This window comes from Zingiber officinale, chromosome 9B (assembly GCF_018446385.1).
Source record: "Zingiber officinale cultivar Zhangliang chromosome 9B, Zo_v1.1, whole genome shotgun sequence".
In the NCBI taxonomy this organism is placed as follows: Eukaryota; Viridiplantae; Streptophyta; class Magnoliopsida; order Zingiberales; family Zingiberaceae; genus Zingiber; species Zingiber officinale.
In genome coordinates, this window is record NC_056003.1 from 9,453,437 (window position 1) to 9,474,491 (window position 21,055).

The 21,055-nt window shown below is 45.5% G+C and overlaps 1 protein-coding gene across 1 annotated transcript; it reads right to left on the reverse strand.

Moving 5' to 3' along the window:
* Positions 1-16,321: 16,321 nt before the first annotated feature.
* Positions 16,322-16,899, reverse strand: LOC122025007. Its single transcript, XM_042583763.1, has one exon. The coding sequence runs from the start codon at positions 16,832-16,834 to the stop codon at positions 16,622-16,624; it is 213 nt and encodes a 70-aa protein (XP_042439697.1). The 5' UTR covers positions 16,835-16,899; the 3' UTR covers positions 16,322-16,621.
* Positions 16,900-21,055: the final 4,156 nt, after the last annotated feature.

Below are 21,055 nucleotides of genomic sequence, written 5' to 3' on the forward strand. Positions count from 1 at the left end.
CGGTGTGGATAAGTTCCAACTTTTCTTTAGCTCTCCATGATACTCCTTTTGGGAAAGGTAATCGATGTTGCTTTCCAAACGCGCATCCTTCGCATACATGTTGCTTTCCTTCTATGTGAGGAAGTCCTTGCACCATACTCTTGCCAGATAACTCTTTGAGGCTTTGTAAATTGAGATGACCGAGTCGTCGATGCCATAAGGTTGATGTCAGGTAGTCCGAGGTAGAAGCTTGATGAGCTTTTAGGTCGGCATAATTGATGTTGAGAGCGAAGCTTCGATTGACCATTTTGATCTTTGTGAACACCTTTGACTTATCTCTCTGTCAAATATAACACATTCATTGTTATCGTAGCAGCGCTTGTACCCATTTTCCACCAATTGTCCGAGGTTGAGTAAATTTTGACTCAAGCTCGGCACACACAAGACATTGTTGATGCAACTCGGTCCTTCCTTCGTCTCGATGGCGATTTTCCCAAGTCCTTTTGACTTTGTTTGCTCTCCGTTTCCAAACTGAACAGGAGCATTGATGCTAATGTCGAGTTCAGAGAAAATTTCTGAGATTGGCGTCATATGGTTGCTACATCCGCTGTCCAGCAACCATTTTCCTTGCTCCTTGTTGGTGGTCGTGTGACATACATAGAATGTTCCATGTGTCTCCTCAGCTGTTTGATTTTCTCCAACCTGATTTGCCTGATAAGTGTTCCTATTTCGGCAATCTTTGGCGAGGTGACCAAATCGATTGCATATTTTGCATCTCGATTGACCTTTGAACCAACAGTCCTTCTCGGAGTGATTTGGCTTATTGCAATTGCTGCAATTCGATGAGTTGTCTTTTCCTTTTCCTTTTGAGATACGTCCACCTCGTCCTCTTGATTTCCATCCAAATCGTGATTGACCTTCTCGTTCGTTGTTACCAATTTTGAGCTTTGATTGGAATGCACCCTCTATTGGCTTCTCAGAATGTCTGGACAATCTTTGCTCGAACGATTTTAGGGACGCCATCACTTCTTGAACGGTGAGTGTTGTTAGGTCCTTTGTTTCTTCAATGACGGCAATAATGGGATCATATTTCTCAGGAAGACAGATGAGAATTTTGCGTACCAGCCTTTGATCTGTAATATCTTCACCATGAGATTTCATTATATTGACCAGATCAAAGATTCTGGTTGAGAATTCCATGAGTGTTTCTTTCTCCTGCATCTTGGCATTTTCGAAATCCTTGAGTAGTGATTGGAGCTTAATCGCTCTTACTTTCACATCTCCTTGAAATTCGCTCTGCAAGATCTCCCACGCATCTTTAGCCGTGTTGGCTCGCATGATTCTGGGAAATATAGCCTTAGTGACTGCTCTTTGAAGGATTGAGAGAGCACTTGCGTCGGCTTGTCGAGACTTCTCTAATTTCTTCAGACCGGCCTCATTGAGGGCAGTGGCTTCCTCGGGCTCTTGTACTTCATTCTCCACAATCTCCCATTGGTTAAGAGGTCGAAAGATGGTCTTCATCTTCACGTACCAGAAATCATAGTCTTCGCCATTAAACTCTGGAATGAGATGGTTGATGTTTGTTAAACTCGAGCTGGCCATGGATTTGGATTGGTAGAACCTGGACGCTCCGATACCAACTGTTGAAATTGGTGAGTATTTTGGTAGAGCTCTTGAGGAGAAATAGATAGTTTTTCTTGATACTTAAACTTTTGATTACAAAGCCTTTATATAGACTTGAAAGAAACTTAGGGGGCAAGTAATCTAGCAACTTAGGGGGCAAGTAACCTTAGAAACTTAGTGAGCAAGTAACCTTAGTGATGAGTAAACTTAAGTGATAACACATTAACTTTAACAGTTTGCAATGAATGCCACTATGGTTCCTTCCAAGGAGGGTAGTGTAATTTGCGGCAGAGTTGGCATATTTGATGCTTACTATTGACAGTAAAAAGGTAAAATTGTCACGCGGCCCTTTGAAAGGAAGGTAAATTATGGGAAGCAACAAAGCTAGATGCTATATATCATTCTTCATCTCAAGTCACGATAAAAGGCTAGCTAACAGCATGGTCACTGCTTTTCTTGTTCACTTCATCCTCGGAGGCAATGGCGACCCTCTTATGTAGGTTTTTGAGCCCTGACCTGCCCAAATCCATGGGCAGGCTCCATGGCGTTTGGCCTGATGGTACTAGCCTCTTCATCGAAGCAAAATCTTTCATCCCACCATGTAATTGCCCTACGACTAAAGCTGCAGAGGCCAACTGCACTCGCTTGTAGGCATCCTTCAGTTCATCACTGATTTGGCCATTCTTCTCAACTCTGATTCCTAGAGCATTGCCTACGGAGATAGCGAGAAGCACTGTTACCATGCAATCTACTCCAGCCGGAGCCATGTCTTGAATTTTGAATGGTTCAAATTGCAGAACTCTGTGGGCTTTTATAGTCTCCTCAGTTTGGATGGTCAGCGAAGGTTCATTAACAGCAGAGAAAGGGAAGAGAAGAGAAGTAAAATATTTATATTTTTCTTATTTGGAAGGAAGGAAAGATTCATTAACATAAAATGTATTATGGTGTTTGGAAGACAAGTGAGGGCATTAAATATATAAAGTTATAAAATTATCCTTAGTTTTACTAAAGACTTATGCGTTCAAGAACCTAGTGCATCTTAAATACATTTATTTGTTAAGATTTACACGTTCAATCAATTATAGCTAATAAGTCGATATCAACGTCAGCGTCGAAGTCAGCATCGGCGTTAGCGTCGAAGTTAACGTTGGCATAGAAGTCGGCATCAAAGTCAGTGTCGGCGTCAAAGTCCGCGTTGGCGTTGAAGTCGGCGTCAGCATTGACTAAGTGTGAGTGTTTGTCATCACAACACAAAGAATACCTAAAACAATGATTTTTGAAATTAATATACTAAAACAGTCATAAGAATATAAATTTTTTAGTTCTCCTTACCTTTCCTTACACCCCAAATCGAGGTGTAAGAAATTCTTTAATTTTATGGGTAAGAAAAGTTAAAACTTACCCTTTCTTATGTTTCTTTCCATACCTCACTTCCTATTTCAAACTTCCCTTCTCTCCCCTTCCCCTTCCTCTTCTCCCAAATATATATATATATATATATATATATATATATATATATATATATATATAAATTTTTAAAATTATCAAATCACATAGAATAGTTTTAAAATTACCAAATTATATACCTATTTCCAATTTAACCCCTATCAGTCGATTGATTTTTTTTATCAATCAATTGATTTTATTCTATACAAAAACGTCAAATTTTTAAGTAAATCAATCGACTCATTTAATTTTTTTATAAAAATTAATTTATTAATTTTAAGTAAAATCAATTGATCAACTAAACGATCTTGAATTGACATGAAATTAGTTTTTATGTATTCGTCTACCTCTCTTGATTATATCCATACTCTCAAATGGTAATTTGACTCAATATATTGATAACAATGATTTTTTGAATAAAAAAATATTTAAAAAATTTAATCTGTGTTCCAAAAATCATTGCTCTTAATATATTTGGTCAAATTGGTATTTGAGAGCATGGATATATTCAAAAGAGGTAGGCAAACACATATGAACTAGTTTTATGTCAATCTGAGATCATTTGGTCCATCCGAGGTTATTTGGTCCATCAACTGATTTTGCCAAAATCAACTAATTGACCCAATGACCTCAAATTGACATAAAACTAGTTTCTATGTGTTCGTCTACCTCTCTTAATTATATTCATGACCTCAAATACTAATTTGACCCAATATATTGAGAGCAATGGTTTTTTGAACAAGGAAATATTTAAAAAATTTAATTCGTGTACAAAAAATTATTGCTCTCAATATATTAGGTTAAATTGATATTTTAGGGTGTGGATATAATCAGGAGAAATAGAGAAACACGTAGGAACTAGTTTCATATCAATCCGATGTCATTTGTCATGAAACTAAATGACTCAATATATTGATAGCAGTATTTTTTTGAATACGAATATATTTAAAAAATTCATTTCTTATTCAAAAATATTGATCTGAATATATTGGGTCAAATTGATATTTGAGGACATGAGTATAATCAGGAGAGATTGGCAAACACATAAGAACTAATTTCATATCAATCCGAGATTGTTTGGTCTATTAGCTGATTTTGCCCAAAATTGGCTGATCCTGTCCGAATCGCTGAATCCACGGACGCTGGGCACGTGGCGCTCTCCTTGTTGCTGACGTAGATCTCCGCCCGGTCGTACGGCGCTCCGGCGAACCTACAAAGAAGTCGGGTCGGGAAGGGGCTCCCGACGACGACCCTCCGACGCTCAAATCAGGCAAGTGGACAACAAAGAAGTGGCTCTCAATATCAGAGAATGCGTACCTCCGGCGAAGTGTGAAGCTCCTTATATAGAGCTAGGAAGGGGCTCCCGCACACATACCGAGGCGAATACGTGTCCTCAGCCCATACCTCTGTATGGGCTTGCCAGAAAAGCTTACCTGACACCATACTGCTACAGTCCAAGCACATCTCTGATGGGACAGCAGAACCCTCTGCCATAAGATACTGCGTATGGCCTCCTCGTCGAACATACCTGCTGTCAGAAGATGTTCCCTTGTCCTTTTCTCTTTTTACCCTATGCAGAGCGTCCGACCGGTCGGCAGTTCCCTCGCGTCCGACCGGTCTTATGTTGTGTGGACTGTTCGCAGTGTTGCTACTTTATGCCTTCGGCCGAGCGGCTTACCCGCTCGGCTATACGACTCTGTTCAACATGAGCGTCGGAACCCCGACTCCACGCCGGGGTGTCTTTGCTTCCGCTTGGAACATTCGGCCGGTCGCCCCAATCTTTATCCGCTCGGCCAAGCTTCTGGTTAGCCTTTTACCTTTCAACCTTCACGTGGCGTTGACTCTGCTAAAGGGGGCCCCCCATTCTTACTGCCGGATCACTTGCCTCCCCTTCAAGTCTAGTCGAGGGAGGCGATTAGTCCGACTGACTGGACGATTGTTTCGTCGAGCGGCTCTTTCGAGAAATCACCCTCCGCTCGGCAGATGTGGCGATAATTACGGCCTCAGTCAACGCCACCATCCCTCGGATCTCCTTGGAAGTTGCACCAATCTCCGTCATTAAGGCCAAGCACGCGCTCTGCGCCTCGATAAGGCGCTCATTAAATGCTCTCCCGTGGCGGAATGCCACGTGGCATTGCTGCCGTCAGCGTACGGCGGCGGCGTCGCAGGCGATGAGACCTAGGCGATTTAAAATGGACGGTGCGATGCGTGCTCCGGTTCTCGCGACCTTAATCCGACGGTGGAGGCCGCTCGGGCTAAACCCTATAAAGCCTTCGCCTCCTCTGCCTTCGCCGCATTTCTGCTTTCGCGTGCCCCTTGCTGCTTCTCGCGCTCCAGAGTTCTGGCGATCTTGCTCTCCTGATTCCGGCGATCTTCTGTGTTCTTCCCTCGATCCTCCTCCTCATTGTAAGGTTCTCCTTCTTTCTCTTTGGTTCTTGTGTTTTCTCTGCACTTCTTTCCCGAATTTCGATCCTCGGGGCCTCGTTTCGTTTGTTGTCTTCTTTTTACCTTTCTTTGCCTTTTTTGATTTCGTCCGTTTGGACAATGGCCTATTCCTCTCTGTCCCAAGACCAAACCCTCGGCCCATGGTACACTACCATGGAGTCGCGTTTCGATCGGCGCGACGCCGATGTTCTGATTAATAGTTTTGACATCCCCTCCGACCTTGAAATCATCCTACCCACAGTTTCCGCTCGGCCACACAAACCGCCGCGCGGAGCTTTCTGTGTTTTCCGTGACCAGTTTACAGTCAGTCTGCGATTTCTGATCCATCCCTTCTTTGTAGAAGTTTGCAACTTTTTCGGCATTCCGCTCGGAAGCCTAGTCCCCAATACCTTCCGCTCGGAAGCCTATCCATAATATTCCCCTTTGACCGGAGGTTTTCTATTATTTCTATTACCCTAAACAGTCCGAGCCAGGCACTTACATATTCCAGGCTCGGCCCGGCTTAGTTTTCTTAAATAAACTTCCTTCTTCCAATAAGCATTGGAAAGAATTCTACTTTTATATCCGCCTTCCTGCGCGGGCTACCTTCCGAACCCAATGGCAGGTCGGAAATCCTCTCTCCCCAGAACTCAAAAGATTGAAGACCCGACCGGATTATCTTCACGCCGCCAACATGCTTGCCGGTCTGCGGTTTGACATCCACAAATTCCTTTCAGAAGGGGTTATGTACATATTCGGCCTGAGTCCGATCAGAACCCCCCTCCCGAGCAGCTTCGGTAAGACTTTTATTCGTACCTTTGCTTTGATTGCTAACTGATTTTCTCCTTTTTCCTTTGCAGCTAACATTGTCATGGAGTCGGTGATGGCTGGTATTTTGAAGAGGAAGGCGGCGGCGCTCGAGGCCGCGGCGACCAAAGAAATGGAGACGCTCGGCATCCAGCCGATCGGCTCTAATGAAGAAGAGAGCGGGATGAATGCTGGGGAGTCGGCCACTCAGGCTTCTCTCCTAGAGACAGCGGCTGGCGCAACTGTTAGCCAAGAGCCTTCCGCTCGGGAGGAAGGCTTCGCTCCGGAAGAAGAGCGGCCTCCCCAACAAAAGAGGCGCCGAGTGGAGACTCCCCTTCGGTCAGCCACGTCCGCGGTTCAGCCGTCCGCCCGGGTCACTGCAAGCGCTCGCGGTAAGGCTCCAGAGGTCGAGGCTATTTCGTCCGACCGGACCCCATCTCAATTGGACGTGCCGGCGGACCCTCTTGAGGTCGTGCCCGTCAGCGTCCTTCTGTCCGCTTCCCTCCGAGTCCAGCATTCAACAGTTTTATCTCAATTTTCGGCGCCGGCCTCTGATCCTCTTCCATCCTCCGCTCGGACGACCCCCGGTCACGGCCGCACTGTTAGGGTCACCCTGCATCTCCCTACCGAGGAGATTTTACCCGAGGCCGATCGGCCATCAGTGCCTGAGCACACGATCACCCTGAAGGGGCCCTTAGCTGAAATGTGGGTCGATGCTCGGGCCCGCGTTGCTCTGATTCCGCTTAGGAACCTGGCCAACAGCCATATGCAAGAGGCCACCGGGGTAATTGTATTTTCTTTTAGATCTTTTATGCGATATTTCCGATCGGCTTATTAATGATTTCGTTATCTGCAGAGATGGGTAGAGGAGATAACTGTTTCCAACCGCCTGGCGATGGTGGACGAAGAATTAAGAATACTGAAGGCCGCAGGCGGTCCACTCGGCTCCTAAGGCCCCTCTTACTCTGAGCTGCAGAAAGAGCTTAAGAAGGCCCAAGACTTGTTGACGGTCGAGCAGAAGAAGACGACCGATCAGGCCCACACATTGGCCGAGCTTGAGCGCGTGAATAAATCTCTAGATCGTAAGATAAGCCTGGCGACTGAGCGGAAGAACACGGCTATCTCCGATCTGGAGAAAAAGAATGTCGAGGCTCGGGGCTTGGAGCAGAAAGTTAAAGAGCTGACGGACCAACTGGCCGGCGAGAAGGTGACCCGCTCGGCAGAGGCGAATAAGCAAAAGTACGATCTTAAAACTCTGCAGGAGTCCCTCACTGCCTCCCAAGCAGCTTTTAAAGAATATCAAGAGGCCGAGCCAAGCCGGGTTGCTGCCCTGAGACAGAGTTACATCCGCTCGCCTGAATTTTCGGAGAAAGTTTGCGAGCGGATGTACACTGCCTTTGACCTTGCTATGACCGCCACCACAACATATTTGAAGTCCAAGGGTCTTCTTCCCGACTCTGCTCTCATCCCGGCCGCAGATCAAGTGGCGCTCCTCAACAACATCCCGAAGGATCTTTACGATTACCTAGAATAGAAGTTTATATGTAATTCGGCCGCTTTGCCAAAGACTATCCTTTTTTTTGTAATTTGGCCGCTCGGCTTTAGTTTCTTCAATATAATATCTTTTTGCTTACTTTGTCCTTTTGCTAGTCAATATGTGTGCTGTCCACTCGTCTCTTATCACACCTCTCTTGTGTTCGAAAGGGCTTTTTACGAAGTATTTTGCGTAACTTTTCCGCTCAGCTGAATATGTCCTGCTTCGACAGAAGAGGTTGTTCGCTGGATGTTGATGAAGTACCTTTGGATACTAGGCCGAGCGGAACGTACAGGTGGTCGGACGATATTGACGGCGAGTACCTTTGGGTATTTGTTCACAAGTTCTCTTTATTGCCTTCGTCCGGCCGGAGGGTTTATAGTCGCCGGCTCGACTCTCGATTTTTAATGTCGGAGCTCGATGGTCTTCCGCTCGGAGGATTTATAGTCGCCGGCTCGACTCTCGATTTTTAACGTCGGAGCTCGACGGTCTTCCGCTCGGAGGATTTATAGTCGCCGGCTCGACTCTCGATTTTTAACGTCGGAGCTCGACGGTCTTCCGGCCGGAGGGTTTATAGACGCCGGTTCGTCTCTCGATTTTTAACGTCGGAGCTCGACGGTCTTCCGGCCGGAGGGTTTATAGACGCCGGTTCGTCTCTCAATTTTTAACGTCGGAGCTCGACGGTTTTCCGCCCAGAGGGTTTATAGACGCCGGTTCATCTCTCGATTTTTAACGTCGGAGCTCGACGGTCTTCTGGCCGGAGGGTTTATAGACGCCGGTTCGTCTCTCGATTTTTAAAGTCGGAGCTCGACGGTCTTCCGGCCGGAGGGTTTATAGACGCCGGTTCGTCTCTCGATTTTTAACGTCGGAGCTCGACGGTCTTCCGCCCGGAGGATTTATAGACGCCGGTTCGTCTCTCGATTTTTAACGTCGGAGCTCGACGGTCTTCCGCCCGGAGGGTTTATAGACGCCGGCTCATCTTTCGATTTTTAACGTCGGAGCTCGACGGCCTTTAAGGCTAATTTTAACATTGCCGTTCGGCGAAGCTATTTGTCATCCTTTTATCATTTTTGCTTCCTGCATTATAAGGACATATGCGACCAAAACATATGTAAAATCACATCAACGCACCTCTCACCCAGCTCGGTACGGATGGAGATGATTCGCGCTCCATGGTCGATCTAGCCGCCGTCCGTCTTCATCCTCCAGATAATAAGCACCCGAGCGGAGCTTTTCGATGACTTTGAAGGGACCCGCCCAAGGAGCCTCCAGCTTGCCGACGTCGCCGACCGATTTTACTTTCTTCCAGACTAGGTCGCCAACTTGGAACGCTTTAGGGATCACGCGCCGGTTGTAGTTTTGCTTCATTCTTTGCCGGTACACCATCAGCCGGACGGACGCCTTGGCTCGCTCCTCGTCGACCAAATCCAGCTCCATGTTCCTCCGCTCGGCGTTATCATCATCATAATTCTGGATCCGGACGGACTCGACACCAACTTCAACCGGGATCACCGCTTCGCCACCATACATCAAATGGAATGGCGTGACGCCCGTTCCTTCTTTTGGGGTTGTGCGGATAGCCCATAAGACGCCCGGCAGCTCGTCCACCCAGCTTCCTCCCATGTGGTCGAGCCGAGCCCGAAGAATGCGAAGAATCTCCCGATTGGCTACTTCCTCTTGGCCGTTGCTCTGGGGATACGCCACGGAAGTAAAGTGTTGCTCAATGTCATAACTTTCACACCATTCTTCGAGCTGCTTCCCTACGAACTGTCGTCCGTTATCAGATACGAGCCGGCGAGGGATGTCGAACCAACAAATTATATGCTGCCAGATAAACTTCTTGACCATGTGCTCGGTGATCTTGGCTAGAGGCTCGGCCTCCACCCATTTGGAAAAATAGTCGGCCGCCACTAGTAGAAATTTCCGCTGCCCGGTCGCCATAGGAAACGGACCCACAATATCCATTCCCCATTGGTCGAACGGATAGGACACGGTAGCTGCTTTCATTTCCTCCGCCGCTCGGTGGGAGAAGTTGTGATACTTCTGGCAGGAAAGGCACGTCGTGATGGTCCGAGCGGCGTCTGCTTGCAGGGTTGGCCAAAAGTATCCGGCCAGCAAGATCTTCTTAGCCAGCGATCGTCCGCCAGGATGCCCTCCGCACGATCCTTGATGCACTTCTTGAAGGATGTACGCCGCGTCTTCCGAGCTCACACATTTCAAAAGCGAGCGGGAGAAAGCCTTTTTGTAAAGTTGATCTCCAATAGTGTGAAACGGCCGACTCTCCTCCTCAGTAGCTGGGCTTCATCCCGATCAGACTGTGTAGCACCCGAAAGGAGAAACTCCATGATGGGTGTCCTCCAATCGCTCGGAAACGTGAGGCCTTCCATCCGGTCGACGTGCGCCACCAAAGATACTTGTTCAATTGGCTGCTGGATGACGACCAGGGATATTGAACTTGTGAGGGTTCAGCTTAACTCCATACTGTCTCAGCGTCCGGAAAGTCTCCTGCATGTCTTTCAAGAGATCGGCCGCTCGGACGGACTTGATGAGAATATCATCCATGTACACTTCCAAATTTCTTCCGATATGCTCCTTGAACACTTTGTTCATCAAGCGATGGTAAGTTGCTCCCGCGTTCTTCAGTCTGAACGGCATCACATTGTAGCAATAAGTGTCGTCGGCTGTAACGAAGCTGACCTTCTCTTGATCCTCTCGGGCGAGCGGCACTTGATGGTAGCCCTGATAAGCGTCGAGCATGCATATCAATTCGCAGCCGGCTGTGGAGTCCACCAGTTGATCGATCCGGGGCAGAGGATAAAAATCCTTCGGGCACGCTTTGTTGAGATCCCGGAAATCGATGCACACTCTCCACTTGTTGCCCGGTTTGGAGACTAGTACCACGTTCGCCAGCCAGCTCGGGAACTGGACCTCGCGTATGTGGCCGGCCTCCAGAAGTTTCTCGACCTCCGCTCGGATTATGATATTTTGTTCGACACTGAAGTCCCTCTTCCTTTGCTTCACCGGCCGGGCGTCCGGTCGGACATGGAGCTCGTGTTGCGCTATACTCGGCGAAATTTCGGGCAGCTCATGTGTTGACCAAACGAAAACGTCACATTTCTCTGTAGACATTTGATCACTTCCTCTTTCCGGCCCGCCTCCAGATCGGCCGCAATGAACGTGGTGGCCACCGATCGGGTCGGGTGAATCTGCACTTTCTCTTTTTCTTCATAAACCAAAGAGGGTGGTTTTTCGGTTATAGCGTTCACCTCGATCCGTGGCGTCTTCCTAGCGACACTAGCTTCAGCTCGGACCATCTCGACGTACCATCACCGAGCCGCCAGCTGGTCTTCTCGTACTTCTCCCACTTTATCTTCCACGGGGAACTTGATTTTCTGGTGGAAGGTAGAGACGGCCGCTCGGAACTCGCTGAGCGCCGATCGCCGATCGCCCCAAAATAACATTGTATGCTCAAGGAGAGTCGACCACGACGAAGTTAGCAGTCCGCGTCCTTCTGAGCGGCTCCTCTCCCAGCGAAATAGCCAGTTGGACCTGTCCGACCGGCATAACTTCATTGCCCGTAAACCCGTAGAGGGGGGTTGTCATGGGCAGCAGCTCGGCTCGATCAATTTGCAGTTGGTCGAAGGTCTTTTTAAATATAATATTGACCGAACTTCCTGTATCAATGAAAACGCGGTGAATAGTATAGTTAGCTATTACCGCTTTGATGAGGAGAGCGTCGTCATGCGGCACTTCGACTCCCTCCAAGTCCCTGGGTCAGAAACTGATTTCGGGTCCGCTCGCCCGTTCTTGGCTACAGCCTACAGCATGGATCTGAAGCTGCCTGACGCTCGCCTTCCTTTCTCTGTTGGAGTCTCCTCCAGTCGGCCCGCCAGCTATAATGTTGATTTCGCCTCGGGAAGTGTTGTTTCTATTTTCTTCTTCCCGGGCGGATGATCTAGGCCGCTCCCTAGACATCCGGGGATTCTCACGCCTCGGAGTATGATGCCACTCGGGAGTCTGTCTTTGCCGCCTGTCGGGTATCATCCGATCGGCTTCATGAGGTCTCTGTCGCCTATCGGATGATGGCGATCGACGGCCGCCACTCCGAGGAACGGGGTGGGCGATCAGAGGAAGGCTCCGGCAATCTCTTGTGTTGTGCATGTCCGTCCGGTGGAATGAGTAAAACATTGGGGTCCATACCTTCTTTTTTGGTTTGGGCCGCTCGGCAAATACTTCTTGAATGGTGTGGGATCTTGCCTGTTGTGGTGGGCGGGCTGCTTCAGCTCACGGTCCTCTGGGCGGCTGATGAGCAGTATGAGGCTTCCGCTCGGCAGGGGTTGACCGCTCAGTTGAAACTTCTTTTCTTCGGGCCGCCTGGGCTTCATCCACATTGATGTATTCGTTGGCCCGGTGCAACATATGATTGTAGTCTCTGGGCGGCTTCCGAATGAGCGATCGGAAGAAGTCACCGTCTATGAGGCCTTGCGTGAACGCGTTCATCATCGTTTCTGAGGTGGCCGTTGGAATATCCATGGCCACTCGGTTGAACCGTTAGATGTACGCTCTGAGCGGCTCTCTGGGCTCTTGCTTGATGGCGAACAGGCTGACACTTGTCTTCTGATAACGCCGACTGTTTGCAAAGTGGTGGAGGAAGGTCGTGCGGAAGTCTTTGAAACTTGTGATGGATCCGTCCGGCAACCTCCGAAACCACCGTTGAGCCGATCCCGAGAGGGTGGTTAGGAAAACCCGACACTTCACTCCATCTGTGTATTGATGAAGGGTAGCTGTGTTGTCGAACTTACCCAAATGATCATCTAGGTCGGTGGTTCCGTTGTATTCACCGATCACCGGGGGCACATAGTGCTTTGGTAGAGGGTCTCGTAGAATGGCCTCTGAGAATTGTCCATTGATCCGCTCGGGAGAAGCGTCCGCTCGGGGGGCCTTGCCTTTTCTGTTGTCTCGTATTGGCACTTCGTCTGATGAAGATCCTCGATCACGATTACCTGCTGCGGCTTCCGGAGGCGTGCGGAATAGGGCCCGATGAAATGGAACCGTGGCTTGAGGTGCTTCCGCTCGGCCCCCTGATACTGATGTCGCCTGCTGCTCAATCCGCTCGGCTTGCGACTTTTGTCTCTGTTCCACAAGCTTAACTGCTCTTGTCTCAATCAGAGCGTCGAGCTCTTCCATGGAGAGCGTCACTGTATGTGGTCGTCCAGCTTCGTCCATTGCTTCCGCTCGGATGCAGGTGCGTTCCCACAGACGGCGCCAATTTGATCCTGTCCGAATCGCTGAATCAACGGACGCTGGGCACGTGGCGCTCTCCTTGTTGCTGACGTAGATTTTCGCCCGGTCGTACGGCGCTCCGGCGAACCTGTAAAGAAGTCGGTCCGGGAAGGGGCTCCCGGCGACGACCCTCCGACGCTCAAATCAGGCAAGTGGACAACAAAGAAGTGGCTCTCAATATCAGAGAATGCGTACCTCCGGCGAAGTGTGAAGCTCCTTATATAGAGCTGGGAAGGGGCTCCCGCACACATACCGAGGCGAATACGTGTCCTCAGCCCATACCTCTGTATGGGCTTGCCAGAAAAGCTTACCTGACACCATACTGCTACAGTCCAAACACATCTCTGATGGGACAGCGGAACCCTCTGCCATAAGATACTGCGTATGGCCTCCTCGTCGAACATACCTGCTGTCAGAAGATGTTCCCTTGTCCTTTTCTCTTTTTACCCTATGCAGAGCGTCCGACCGGTCGGCAGTTCCCTCACGTCCGACCGGTCTTATGTTGTGTGGACTGTTCGCAGTGTTGCTACTTTATGCCTTCGGCCGAGCGGGTTATCCGCTCGGCCATACGACTCTGTTCAACATGAGCGTCGGAACCCCGACTCCACGCCGGGGTGTCTTTGCTTCCGCTCGGAACATTCGGCCGGTCGCCCCAATCTTTATCCGCTCGGCCAAGCTTCTGGTTGGTCTTTTACCTTTCAACCTCCACGTGGCGTTGACTCTGCTAAAGGGGGTCCCCCATTCTTACTGCCGGATCATTGGCTAATGGATTAAACCATCTCGGATTGACATGAAACTACTTACTATGTGTTTGTCTACCTCTCCTGATTATATCCATGTCCTCAAATATCAATTTGACCTAATATATGATTTTTTGAACAAGAAAATATTAAAAAAATTTAATTCGTGTTTAAAAAATTATTACTCTCAATATATTTGGTTAAAAAATCATGTATTTTCTTGTTCAAAAAAATCATATATTAGGCCAAATTGGTATTTGAGGGCATGAATATACTCAGGAGAGGTAAAGTAACACATAGAAATTAGTTTCATATCAATCTGAGGTTGTTTAGTCCATTAGCCGACTTTGTCCAAAATTGGATGATGGATCAAATGATATAGGATTTATATGAAACTTGTGCTGGTGTATTCATCTACCTCTATTTATTATATACATGTTCTCAAATATCAATTTGACCTAATATAGTAAGAGCTATTATTTTTTTAACATGAATTAAAATTTTTAATTATTTTCTTATTCTAAAAATTAGTGTTCTTAATATATTTTATCAAATTAGTATTTGAATGCATGAATATAATCAGGAGAGATAAATAAACATATAAAAATTAATTTCATATCAATTATGATTTGGTTGATCAATTGATTTTACTTAAAATTGATTTTTATAAAAAAAAACATAAATCAATCGAATGATTAAAAAAAATCAGCCCACTGATTTACTACACAATTTGACATTTTAATACTAAATAAAATCAATTCATATATATATATATATATATATATATATATATATATATATATATATATATATATATATATATATATATATAGTTTTGTTAAAATACGGACATGTGCATGCGGACTCGTCCGCGACATAATTTGATTTCTTTTTATATTTTTATATTTTTTTACCATCATCGTTCTCCTCTCTCTCGTCGTTGTGTGCCGATCGTGACAACCTCGCCTACTCGCCTCTGGCCGGCCGGCCGGTCGACCGCCACCCACCAGTCACCCCGCCTCCTCACCTCCGACCGCCCACCACCCGCCGATCACTCGCCGACCGCAACCCACATAAGGAAGCCTAGAATTCTCTGTTGTATTTCTTCATTCTCATCGAAGCTGCTCGCCGTGCCTCCTCGCCCGGCCGCCGGCCATCTGCCCACCGCCGGCGGCCTCCGGCCGCCTGGACCCATCCACACTATAGGCCAGGGGGTGAACCCGTTGGGGATTGTGGCATGGATTCCGGCTGCTACCGCCTGCCCACCGCCGAGCTGAGAGGAAGTCTCGGCGGCGAGGGGATCTAATCGCGACGGAATCCTGCCGCGATCTCACCGGAATCTAGCGTGATCACGTCCAGTCGCGATAGCGTCCGGAATCTAGCCGCGATCACGCCAGATTGGGACGCAGAGAGAGAGAGAGACGCAGGCGCGCGAGGAGGATCGCGGCGAGAGAGAGACGTAGGCGCGCGAGGCTTCGGCCGGGACGAGAGGATAAGAAAATAAGGAGAAATAGGATGACGCGATCAGAAATAATGAGAAAGAGTTTGTCTGTATAATTCCATAGATAAAGGTCCGTAGGATAACAATTATATATATATGCGTGCGAGCTCTCATTATATCAACGGTATTTTTATTTTTTTAATTTTGAATTAAAAAAATTAATTAATTTTTTTTTTAATCTTTACATGTAAGGTTTAGATTTTCCAATTGGAATATAGTGTTCAAATTGAAAAGGGTTTAGATTTTTCAATTGGAATATGCTCAAGCTAAAAGATTTTAAGATTTTATTTTCAGGATTTAGACTTTCCAATTGGGTCATAGTGTCCAGTTATAAGAAAAAATAAAAAATGGAAAAAAAATTTAAATATTTATAGGATATAGTAATATATTTGAGATTTCTATTTGAAAAAAAAATTAAGATTTTATCTTAGGATTCAGATTTTATAGTGTTCAGTAAAAAGAAAAATAAAAAATAAAAAATTTAGAATTTATAACAAGTACCCTAATATATTTAGAATTTATATTAAAGTAAATATTAATTTTTAAAAATTAAAAAATTAAAAAAAGGATATTGATGTTCTAAGCGTGTAGAGTCGCGGAGACGTGCAGGATATCATATTATATAATATTATTGTAACAAGTTTGGCGAAAACTGCTATGACATGACTTTTAGTCAAAGTTTCTTCCATTTCAATTTTATTAAATGTTAATTGATAATATTTTTTGAAAATTTTCTCCTTAGGGCAGATTAATCACCCTTGAGGGTATTTCATGGAATTTGCATCATCAACAACGATCACCAAACAAGGCACCAAACGTCCGCGGCGTGTTCCTACTTTCACAGTGACACGCGATCCTCGTGACTAAAAGGTACGAGCGAAAGTGGGGGGCGTTAGAGACTCTGAGAAGACCACACACAATGGAGGTCACCAAATCACCGTCTTTTTGTTGTCACTTGGTGAAAATTGCTCAATATCAGTCCGATCAAATTCATTGTCCAAAGGAACAAGCAAATTTAATAATTATATGCTTAATCTTGTTCCGACTCTGAATCTACGATGATGTTCCATATCAAATCAGCTTAATCATGCGAGAAATGAAAATTATGGCAGACTAATTAAAATTAACCAAAAACGCTTTTTTTTTCCCTCGGTGGTCTTATAGAACTTGCAGAGTGAAAAGACGAGGAGTAAGAAGTACGGGTACTGGTCACAATCTAGCAGCTGATATAGATAGATGGAAGAAAACACCTTCAGTTATATGCCTTGCGGTGCTGGGTTGAGTCTAGCCGGCATAGACGTGGACGCCAATGACGATGAGGAAGAGGGTAATGAGGGCGAAATAGATGATGGCGTGGACGAGAATCGACGCGCTGCTGGTGTGGAAGTTGCTAAACTCGACCACCCGTCCGCTCTTACCCGGGATCTGGAACAGTAGTCCCGGCGACATCAACACGAACAATACCACAGCCACCAATACCGGCCCCCAGTCCGCCATCGCCTAAGCGCTAAGAGTTGAAGAAAAAAACAAGGAAAAGAGAAACGGAGATGTAAAAGGTGCTTCCAAGCTTTTCGAATCAAAATGGAAACCCTAGTTAATGGCAAGCCGACCCAAGCGGGAGGATGTGTTGGTCCGCGGAGAGGAGTATTTTAAATGATTCCTATTATTTTATGATTACGTGGAGTGTTCTTATGTCGCCACGTAGTTAGACTAGGTTTGACTTACGTTTCTTCTAAATTCGCGTCATTTTCTCTCCAGATATTTAGGCGCTTCGTCTTCTCCGATACATTGTTTGAAAGGCAAGATCACTTCCAGATTCCGGAAATTAAAGCCTTTTCGTCAGCGTCAAGAGTCGGTTCGTCCTCGTTTCCCTTCGACATTCTCCTACCAAGATTCCTTTTTTATGCTTCTGTTTGTGCAACCAAATAATCCATGGATGTTTAGTGCTTCGTAGGATTAAATGTATAGAACTCTAGATCAAATGCTTGTTTGTTATCGGGGTCTCTTCATTGATAGAGTATATATCATACCAGGATTCATTTGAGTAAAAAAGGAAAAACAATTACTATGCTTGTACAAAAGGGAAGTTGTTCAAAGTTCTCTCACTGTGCTACCATGAAAAGTTTGCGACAGAGGAACAAGCTAAGGTAACTAACGGATGTTGTATATATCGTAATTTTGCACACAGAAATGTTCTGGAATCGCATTGACATAAAGACACTGGAAGGTTGCGCCATAGGGGGAAGATGTCTTCGACGAAAATATATTTTCCAATTTATTGTGTCAGCAACGTAGGCCATTAAGTGTTAGGAGTTCCGCCAAGTTGTGTCCCCTGCTTCAACTACTTGGTACAAGCCAAGCAGCTGACTGTGTTGGCACATACAGGAGAGATAAGTGGCCTCTTTGATAAACCATTTCTTCCATGATAAATTAAACTATTTCCAGGCGAAGAGATTGCAATAAGGTGGTCATATAAGCGGTGACAAGAGTGACAAGAAAGAAGACGTCATTGCAACACCTTGATGCTTGAGGCGGGGAAAGAGGTTGCTGGCCATTGCAGGAGGCTTTATCTACAGTGTCACTTGCCGGATAGCAAGTGCGAGTGAGCTGTATAGCAACATTAATGTTGCTCGATCTGCAGCATCATCCTTGACATTCAGAGGAATGCTGGGGCAACAATGCACCAACAAAGGCGAACAAAGGGGTGATTCTTGGGGCTATGATCATCGACTTGCTCGATGCTGGAAACCACATTGTAGCTGAGTGCTGGGTTCTACTTCCTCATCATAGCCACGGTTGAGTCCATGCGACCATAAGTCTGAAGGGTAAAGGGAGCAATCTGAGGAGTAACTATGGGATAAGGACTGAAAGTTGATATCAAGAAACAGCAGCAACATTAGTCAATGAGGGACGATTATGCATAGGACAATCCATTGTGGATGCGATGTGATACCCAATTGATTAGAGGGTTAATTTTCTCTCACGCCTAGTCAATTAACAGTCAGCTCTAAGTTGATATTGTAATTTATCTCTACTGCGGTGATTGAGAGAAACTTATCTGACACGAGGTCAATCGCTAGAGTGGAGGTCAATGTTAAGATGATCAACTTCCGGATGTCAAAGGGTCGAGCGAAGAACAATTGCAATGGCTGGTCGGGAGGTCAGGCCCCGACCGGAAGGAGATGGGTCTGAGCTGACCTCCACTCAGGCTCGGGATGACACGCAAGACAGCTGACGCTCAATATGGAGTGACAGGATGCAGCGGAGTCCCAACCGATCAGCTACCCCGCTCGACCAAGCAACATGACCATTGTAGTATTTCTCGATATCCTTTTAGGAGATAGTACCGCTGACACGAGGCATGGTCGACAGGCGGATCGTACGACCGAAGCTTCTACTGTCGCGTCAGGAAGATGCATGCCTTGTTAAGGTAGGGTGTCAGAGGTACTTTTCTGACAAAGTCCTTTTATGGGATACTTGGGAGAGCATGCACATGTCTCAAGAAGCACGCACGCGTTGCCCATCAGGACTCTCTATAAAGGGGAGTCCTTCACCTACCATTGTATTCCACTGTTGCTATTGTTGCTCTACTTCTCTATATTTTCCGGTAACTGACTTGAACGTCAAAGAAGAGACCCTTTCTCTGACCCGACACTGACGCCATTTATTTTGTAGAGCGGAGCAGAGTCCATGTCCGGTCAGCGAAGCCACCACCTCTTAACTTTCTAGCTTCACAGTTTCGGACAGGATCAATCTTCCTTCACATAATCTGAGGATGAGCTATAAGCGACATCTAGAATGAACATAATCATCTTTTACTATAATTGTGGATGCAACGTATTGAGATTTAATGATTTTGATTCAAAGAAAAAGTATACACATCTTAATTCATAGAAAAATTAAATATGTATGTTATATATAGCATGTCATGTTACATTGTTATATCATTCTGTTTAAATTGAAAACAAAATTTGCATGTTATAGTAGAAGTGAAACGTAGTGCTTCGATGCGTATATTTATTCTTAGTTGAGAGAAACATGCAGGTATCAATTTGGTTAGAAGAACTGATAGTTGCTAGTTAAATGTTTTTATCAATTCAACTTTACTCGTGCATTTTGACATCAACTGAAATATTAAAAGTATTTTTACGATTATGAATTTATCATATAACTTTACTCCAAAAAAGTCTTATAGCATATTAATTGTACGAGTTTTAATATCAATTTATTTAATGGCCCATGCATTGTGGGGATCAACCAACTAGTTTTATTTGGAATCAAGGTTTTGTGATGTTTGCATAAGGTTTTGCCATGTTACTTTTGATGCTGTTGATTCGCATATCGCTAAAGCCTTATGGTTGCTAATAGGAGATGAAGAACAAGAAATATGCTGAAGAGTTCCATTGGTTGGCTGGTATATTCATTATTAGATCTTGCCATTGGGAATTGAAGAATAACATTTTGCATGAAATTTATAACTGTCTGCCTTAAAATATCCATGTTTAGGGCAATTGAATATCTATAGTTAGTACTATAATACAAATTGAACGCTGATCGTTTCTTTTGTTTGTTCAGGAATTTTTAGGCGGATTAGAGCGACTTGGCAAAGCACCACCACCCTGTTCTTATTACGTGCCGCAAGCAGCTGGGGTTTGCTATCGGTCAGTTGTGCGAGAAGTGTGATGGGAGGGAGTTATCTGAGACTCAGGCGTCCACCCTTGCATCCTCAACTTTGTTTGTAATGAATGTCACTATGGTTCGTGAGGGTCATTCTGGTCTTGTATTTTGATCGCTTGGCTGCCAAAGTCGATTGCAGACAGAATCCTTTATTTCCATCATCTCTAAGAACTTCTAAGAAGTAAGTTGAACTAGCCATGAATCACTTAAAGTTTAAACAATCCCAATTATTTGTTCATCACATGAAGGAAAAAAAAAGACACACTATCAAGTGCACGAAGGCAACAAAGCTAGATGCTATATATCATTCTTCATCTCAAGGCAAGATAAAAGGCTAGCTAACAGCATGGTCACTGCTTTTCTTGTTCACTTCATCCTCGGCGGCAATGACGATCCTCTTATGTAGGTTTTTGAGCCCTGACCTGCTCAAATCCATGGGGAGAGTCCACCATGGGGTTTGGCCCTGATGGAACTGACCTCTTCTTCGAAGCCAAATCTTTCATCCCACCATGTTGCCCTGCGACTAAAGCTGCAGAGGCCAACTGCACTCGCTTGTAGGCACCCTTCACTTCATCACTGATTTGGCCATTTTTCTCAACTCTGATTCCTAGAGCATTGCCTACGGAGACAGCGAGAAGCATTGCTACTATGCAAGCTACTCCAGCCTGAGCCATGTCTTGAGTTTTGGATGGTTCAAATTGCAGAACTCCGTGGGCTTTTATAGCTCTTAATGATAGCTCAAGTCACGCTTATAAGTCTTCTTAATATATTAAATTTAGTGTAAAAATTAAAAAGTTGTCCCTTAGTTTTTATCAGCATGAAAAATATATTTCATTTTTTAAAAAAAATATCAAAAGACACCTTATATATATCTTTAAAATATCATTATTCCCATACTATTATAGCAATTTCGGGTATAACTTCGTGAAACACGTTTAGTTAAAGTTACTCCAATGTAGAACTTTGCTTAAAGTTGGTCTAAATAATTTTGACCATAAAGTTGGACTAGTTTAATTAAATTGGAACAATTTTAATCAATAT

What these genes read in the sequence shown, in the direction of transcription:
- LOC122025007 (XM_042583763.1), bottom strand. Translation starts at nt 16,834, where the DNA reads ATGGCGGACTGGGGGCCGGTATTGGTGGCTGTGGTATTGTTCGTGTTG.